General features: G+C 47.8%; 1 protein-coding gene across 5 annotated transcripts in view; it reads right to left on the reverse strand.

The window, feature by feature from the left end:
• Nucleotides 1–6746, reverse strand: part of SLC49A3 (solute carrier family 49 member 3) — a 29345-nt gene extending 22599 nt beyond the window's left edge. For all 5 annotated transcript variants that reach the window (XM_054002962.1, XM_054002960.1, XM_054002961.1 and 2 more), the window contains exon 1: nucleotides 6577–6746. In XM_054002962.1, coding sequence (XP_053858937.1) covers nucleotides 6577–6705 — 129 coding nt within the window. In that variant the 5' untranslated portion in view covers nucleotides 6706–6746. The remainder of the gene's footprint in view (nucleotides 1–6576) is intronic.
• Nucleotides 6747–8011: the final 1265 nt, after the last annotated feature.

Consider the following 8011-nt stretch of genomic DNA (forward strand, 5'->3'; position numbering starts at 1 on the left):
TGGTGGTGATGAAACACTCTACCAGGAAACAATTAAAGAGATGACACATTTTGTAAGCCACCTTCAGGTACATTTTCACCCCTCCTGCTCCTCCACAAAACATGCTCAACCATGCATTACATCATTAGGAAAGTGATGCCACAAGCCAGATCACAGCATTTTCTTTTCAGTGACAGTATGCATCTAGATGATCTGGGATCAAGCACTGGCACAATTCCATTAGATCTAGTAAAACCATTTTATGCAGAAAACCAAGCATAGGGGCTGCCCCATATTCCTATCCTGTGCAAGAGCTCCAGTCCTAGCATATCCATGTGAGAGCATGGAGGATGAAAAGTTGCAGCTTGTCCAAGAATGAGCTTGTCCCTCAAAAAAGGAAGTGGGTCTATTTATGGGTCTGGAGAGAAAAAGTATGTTTCATTGTTTACCATGTCTTGCTCTAACACAGAAATTCAGAACTGGGCAATGGATCTCAAGAAGCAACTGTAGTCAAAGAGGCTACCAAATGCCCCTGCAACAAAGAGGCAACATTGTGGAGTTTTGCCTACACAGGGAAATACACAGTCAGTATGCCACCTTCTGCTTTTGGTTTTCCCAGTTATGGTAATTTTACCCACAGCAGTGAATAAACTCTTCTGCTGGAAGCTAGAGCCCTTATCCAACATGCTTTTCTGAAACTTTGCATTGCCAAGGCTGGCACCTACACAGGGGCTGCCCTGAGGTAGGCCCCCTCAGGTAGAACAGGTAAAGAAGATGCAGCTCTCTCTTGGTGAGGTCAAAGTCCTGTAAGCTCCAAAGATGCAGAACAGAGATAGAAAGAGATTCCTCCACCACTCCCCACAGGCCATTTTCTTCACTCATCTTTGGCACACTAAAACCACAGAATCACAGAATGACAGAATTTTCTGAATTGAAAGGGTGCCACAAGGATCATCAAGTCCAAGTCTTAATTGAATGGCTTGTAACAAAGCTTACCACTGTAGATCACAGTGACAGATGCAAGGGGAGAGACAATGTGTGGGGTTGTAGGATGTCAGACCCCAGAAGCTTGTTGCTTCTGAGACAGATAAAGGAAGGAGAAACAGAGAGATACCTCTTGCAGAGTTGTTCAGTCCTTGCAATTTTCAGTCCCTGCACAAGCTTCATTTTCTGGAAATACACCCCTGTGGTCTGGTCAAGCTGCACACTGCCCCAGTGCCTAAGAGGCCACACAAAACCAGAGCCTCAGTGTGAGCTGCAGAAGGCATCAAGCTAAGTCCTTGCTACACACTGCACTGCTTAATCTGTGCTTACGTGCACTTCTCTGAATGCAGCTCAATTGATGCCACAATGTCAATTCCTGACTGCAATGCTGACAAGCAATTTTCACTCACCTACTACAGCTTATAGCCCTTCAAACACCTGCCAGTGCTACAATTAATGAGAATCTTTTGCCAAACTTTGACAAAATTCTCAATTTGGCACAAGTTAGAGTAGATGATGATGAAAGTCAGCAGCAGTTCACTTTCTGGGCCATTGCATGTTAATCAAAAAATTTACATGGAAGCCCATGCAGAGCCACTAAATCACAGCAACTCTTGCCTTTGCAAGCCAAAAAGCCACAATGAGTTTGTGAGCTCAATCCCTTGACACCTGTCAAAACTCACTTCCCCAACAATCTCTCAGAGATTTTGCATTAGTTGTTTTCAAATTACAGCTCCTCCTGTAGTATAATCCAATATCATTCATTATTTTACTGATGTTTTAGATCACAGTATTTGCTTCTTCAGCATTTGGTATGGACTTTTCCCTCCTTTCAGATATGCCTCCAGCAGGATGTTTGAACAACCAGCATAATAATAAATGCCACTTCTTCTCCAAAGGCAGGAATTTTAGTTCCTACACTCTTCTTCTGAGCTTAAGCCTTAGAAATACCTTCATGTCACTGTGGTTTCTAGGTTTAAAGATAGCAAAAGCTACCATGCATGCTAAACTGGTCTGAAAGACATACCTCAGCATACACTCTTCAGTATAAAAACCTGTGCTCAGCAGCTGAGGAAGAGGACAGAAGGGCCCCTGATGATCCACAAGCCTGTTCCGGCTGCCACTGGAGTACAGCTGTAACTCCCACTGCACACAGCTGTCTGATTGGGGAACCATGCCTCAACAACAGAAGAAAAGGACAGAAGTGTTTTCTATCCACAGTTGACTCATATCCTCAGTTACAGGAGGGCCCCTCCACACCTTCTTTAACAGTGAAGCTTGCACCAGGGCCAGGGCACCAACACTCAAACTATCTGACCTAATACTGATGTTGGGAATGGTTCTGGCTCCACTTTCAGCTCTCTTGCCCTCTGCTTTAATCTTCTTCTTGCTGACATTTTAATTCTCCTGCACTTGCCAGAGACTTGCTTGATCCCTGCTCCATTAACTGAGATTTAATCTTCATTAAAGGTGGCTGAAAGGGAGGATGGAGAGGGACTTTTCACACAGCAAATAGTGGTAGAACCATAGGGAATGGCCTTAAATTAAGGGAGGGTAGATTTAGATTAGATATTAGGAAATTTACTTTAAGGTTGGCGAGGCACTGGAACAGGTTGCACAGAGAGGTTATGGACTCTCCATGTCTGCAGGTGTTCAAGGTCAGGCTGGATGAACAACTTGGTCTAGTGGAAGGTATCTCTGCTCATGGCAGAGGGGTGGAACTAGGTGATCTTTAATGTCTCTTCTAACTTACACCATTCTATGATTCTATGATCATGATCTTATGACAACTGCAGGCCTGCATGGATATTCCTGTCATCAAAACAGGTTACAGCTGTTCTCATCCTGATTCCATTTTTAAGTTTTTCTGTTGTCCTTTCTGATATCCTTGTAAACCCTTAGCTGATAGGTAAAGGTTTACAGGTATCCCACTCTCTTCCTCCCAGAATCAGCCCCACTCCTTTTGTTTTCCTCCTGCACTCATTCCCATTATAACTCCATCTTCTCCTTGTTCAGTTCTTCCACCCTACTGCCTTCACTGTTTCCACTCCCACACAGACTCTCCAGGACCAATTTCACCTGTAAGATCTGGTTTGCCTCCACCCATTCGAAGGGAGCCCAGTGTTTGTCCTTCCTCCCATTTCTGCAGGAGGTAGGCTGTGAGACAGCAGTTCTCTGTCTGCAATGGTAGAAAGGTGGTGGCTGAAGGCAGGAGTCCACACAGGCTCTACACTTTGGTAAGCAACAGCTGTGAGCTATCATGTATGCTGAAAACAGCATACATGTATGCTGAAAACAGCATACATGACAGACGTAAGATCTTTGGATCTCAAAGCGCAGCAATGATATATTGATGCCTCACACATATAACCAGGTACAACCCTACCAGAAGCAGTGCCAAACATGTTCTTCACAAAAGGCAAGCTGGTAATCAACACCAGCTTGACACAAATCAAGATTCTAAAAGTGGAAAGCAAAGTATTTACAGAAAGGCAAGCATATGCAATCAGGCAGGGTGGGAATCACGCCACTTAGCCATGTCAGTGATGGTATTAGCTAGGAAAGGTTGCTATATGGAATGCTTCTCATTATCACTCATACTGTATAGCTGACTATAGAAAGAGACTGTAGAAATGCCTCTGCAGTACCTTTTATGTACAGTTTTAAAAGGAGGAGCTAAGGGGGTTGTCTTGCATGAAATAGGAAATTCTGCTTCGTTGCAGGGACCAGCACAGCTTGCCAGTCCCCACACAGGCTTTGCCTACAGCAATTCTGCCAACTCCCTGCTTTCTTTCATGCACCTGAAGACAGCTTACAAGGTGATGTAAGAGGTCTTTCTGTGACAAGGATGCTGCCTCCTTCTCCCCTGAAACTGGACAATGAAGCCCTTATACCAGAGTTCTCATCTTCAAGGTTAAAAGGGCCACACAGTTTGGAAGCAAACAGCCCCAGTGCTCAGCTGAAAGCACCCATGCTGACAGAGGAGTTTAGGATATTAGGACAGAGGTGTGATCTTCAGAAAAGGCCAGATCCTTGCCAAGATGTCTCTCTTAGTCTCTACAGTTCTCAAGAGAAGTAGCAGGAAAAAAGAGCAGCAGCTGTGTGCGCATGCGTATCTACAGGGACACTGCTGCAGCAGACAGGTGTGGGTGAGGAGTATGTGCACCCTGCCCTGGAGCATGCCAGGCTCCACTTGTGCAGCTCTCCTTCCTCTCCCAAGTACACTGAGTGGTGGTGTAAGTCCTCCACTTAGTGAGTCAGAAGCCACTTGGCCAACTGTGAACTAGCGCCAACCCTCCGCTCCCCTGCTCCTTCCCAGCTTGCTCATGCTGGTGAACACAGAACTGGGCAGTAAACACTTGGTTTCATTTTTCTGTCTTTTTCTGTGTCCCCAGTGCTAAAGCAAGAGAAAGTCCCTCCTGTGAAACATGAAGTTCCCACCTGTTCAGCTTCACAGGAAGGAGAAAGGAAGGAGCTATGTGCTACAGCAGCTGCAAGCACAGCATGAATACTCTTAAACATTAAGCCTTCAGATGAAAAAAAAAATCATACCCATAACCACAGCATAAATTTGGCAAAACAAATCTGGGGAGAAACCACAGGCAGAGTTATGTCAGGCCCCAATTAGCAGTGCTACAATAACAGCTGGGGATAAATCATCTAAACTTAGCTGTGGTCACAACATCCTCTCTGCGCACAACTTCAGGCAGCAAGCATATTATGCTGATGTCTGATTATGGCCTTCTTAAGGTAAGGCAGGAGTTTCTTACACTATATTGTCAGCTAGGAATTCCCAGAATAGCCCTATTTAGGAAATGACAACAAATTCCTGCTAAGGTAGTACCCACTTTGTACAGCAGGGAGAGACATAGGCTTTTAAACTCAGATCAGTAACAGAAGCACAAGTAAGGGGCTATATTTATCGTTGGTGTAAAAGCCTCTACATCATATTAACTCCACTCTGAACAGGTCAGTATTCCAGGGCTACGTAGTTTTCAGCAACACACTGAGGACACAGTAATACTTGCAGATGTACTGAAAAGATCTGTTCAAGAAACCCTTCAGTTTCACCTTTAAGATTTCAGCAAAGTCAAAATCTTTGTCAGTCAAAGTCAAAGACAAGACATCCTGGAAAAGGCTTGGTACAGTTTTCTTCACCCATGCTGTCACTTCTAGCAGGGTGGGTTTATTTCTTGTCACATAATGTTCTTCTGCTGTGCCAATTTAACTGCAAGCAAGCAATGGGGCTTTTCTGCAGTACACTTTTTTACACTCTTAAAGGATATGCTGATTTTCCATTGAGAAGGTGCACTTACTTTTTTTTTCCCATATACAGCCAAATTCTCACTATGTTTTTCCATTTCTCTACTCCAGAACTCTTGCATCATGGAATACGTAATCTTCCTTCAAAGCATTTAAATGTTTGCAGGTTGCAGTGCCTGATCTTTTCTGCCAGACAGCCTGCATTCACAGCACGGTAATCCTCAAGAACATGAATAATTCTACACCAGTCTGATAATTATCAACAATGTCCTCAATGACTTGATGAGCAAAGATCTGGGTTTCTTTTTCATATACTAAGCCTTGGTAAGAGGAAACTTCATGGGTTTATCTCTGTAACTACTGAAATTAAATCTGCTCAACAGGTGGGGTATGATCTGGCATCCAATTTTTTCAAGTCTTTCAGAATAAGGCAGTAAGAGTAGGCAAAAAGATGTTCAGACAACCATCTTTTTAGTGCATAATCACTCCTATAGTTTTCTGTACATGCTACAGATCATGAAAGGAAGCTTGCTTCTTTTCCTGACCAGATAAATCTGCTGTCACGGGCAAGCAATGCGGCAGAATTAACTCCTGTTCCTCTCCCATGGCGTTTCAACACTGCTCTGCTATTCTTAGGCTAGAAATGTATGACCCTCAGAGAAGATGAATACTTTCTCTGTGTCCCCATGGCATAAGAAGTGGACTCGGCAGCAACTTTTGCTGTGCTCCAGGACACATTTTGCTTCATCCCAGTCTGACTTGACGCTGCGGTACTTCCTGCTGCGCTCGTGGAGATCCCACACACCCTCCCGCCCCATCCTGCCCTTCCCCCGTCACTACCCCTCGGTGTCCCGGATCCCACCGGTCAGAAAGGAAAGAGTGAAGGCCAAGGCCAATAACCAGAACGACAAAGTTCAAAAGTAAAAGCCGCTTATTCTGTCCATAAGGCATGGCCAGGCTGACGCTTCTCTGAACTGTGCGCGTACAACCGATTCCGGTGCTCCAAGGATGAGGGAGTGGATCTGAGACAGGGCACTGGGGCAGAGCCCTGACGATTGCCTGGCTGCTTCTAGGAAGAAACACGAGATGCTTTCGGCTCTGGCGAGCCATGTCAGCCCGCCTTCCCTCCGCAGCAGCAGCAGCAGCGGCCAGAACTGCTCTCCAGATCTGCTGCATAGAGAGGCGGCAGGGAAGGGCTGTGTGCCCTGCCTGCTCTGCGCCTCCACCTGCTGCCCGGGCACCCGGGGCTGCCGGCAGCCGTCCCCTTCCCCATCACCCCAGAGAGGCGTCCCAGCCCCAGACCGGCTGCGGGGAGCGGCTGCCCGCGGCGGGAGAGGCGGCCGCACTCACCATGGCGTTGGAGCAGTTCAGCAGGCACACGACGGCCAGCAGGAACCACCGCCTCCGGTAAGTCTTGAAGCGGGCCGGCGGCCCCAGGCTGCGCTCCCCCAGCAGGCCGGCCGCCTCGGCGCCCTCCATCGCGGCTCGGCGCGGCGGGGTTGGCTCGGCTCGGCACTGCCCTGTCCGGCCCCGCCCCGCCGCCCTTCCCGGCCTCCCCGGGGCGGCCCTGGCCGCGCCGCCGCCCGGCTCGGCCCGGTTGGGGCTGGGGCTGCGGGCGTGCCCTCTCTGCGGAGCCGCCCAGGGCAGGGCGCCAGCCCTTCACCGCGGAGCCGGGTCTGACCGCGCTCCTCCCAGGAGAAAGCCCGGCACTCCGCATCGGGGCTGCTGAGGTGCGCGGAAGGGGGTTGCCCTGGCGAGGAGACGCCTCTCCTGCTCGTGTGTCCCTTAAAAAAAAACCAATATCAGCGTCGCCACCATCACTAACGCCCGCTGACGGCTCCGCGTTCCCGTGGGAGTCACCGTTATCTGTCGCCTCCGGGGAGCACCCGAGCAGCATCTGGCGCAGCTGGGGGTGCTGGTGGTGGCATGAGCCGGGAGAAGCCTTGCGGGAACAGCCCTGTCCGAGGGGTGATTGCTTACTGGAGTGGAAAAAGGACTAGAGGAGAATAAGGGGAGAATGGTAAGACCCACAGGGGTCTGTCAGCCGCAGGATATATAGGTTGGTTATGGATTTTTATGACTGGTTTTGCTGCAGACAGCACTATTTTCTTTTCCCCATGTAGAGACACCCCACTAGATGTTATCTTCTACCCAAAAACTCACCAAGGGAAAAAATGCAAAGGAATGCAAAAGAAAAGCCTCCACTGTTTCCAAACAAGACCTGTGACTTAAGATCGGATGAACACTGGTAGTGCCTGGGCATCTTTATGTCAACTCTGAGATGTAATCACCCTCACACTCCCACCACACACCAACGGCTCTGCCTCAGCAGTGCTGAGCCGACAGGCAGATGGATTCCAGAAATGGCCCCAAAATACTAACAGACAGGCAGATGGATTCCAGAAATGGCCCCAAAATACTAACATCCACCATGTAACCTCTTGCTCAGGCCTTTGGAATCCTTGTGTCATTCCTCACCACAAGCTGCTAAGACCATATGACCCTCTCACTAAGAGGTTGAGGTCACTTACTTTTAGGAGGACTTTATTCCAAATGCTTTGAGCATATTTGGAAGAGTGGGTAAGGAAGGTTATTGTGCATGCCAGTATTCTCTCATGAACAATTTTAGCTGAAATTTTCTGGGGTGGGAGAGGAGTAGAGAATGGAGAGAGGAAAATGAAGAAGAAGAAACTATTTCTAGCCCATGTCAAGCCTGCTGTTTCATGGTAGAAAGAAGCATGGGTCATTTGTGCTAGTGAGCAAGCTAGTCAGCTTTACTGAGTGA

Source organism: Vidua macroura, chromosome Z, assembly GCF_024509145.1.
Source record: "Vidua macroura isolate BioBank_ID:100142 chromosome Z, ASM2450914v1, whole genome shotgun sequence".
Lineage (NCBI taxonomy): Eukaryota > Metazoa > Chordata > Aves > Passeriformes > Viduidae > Vidua > Vidua macroura.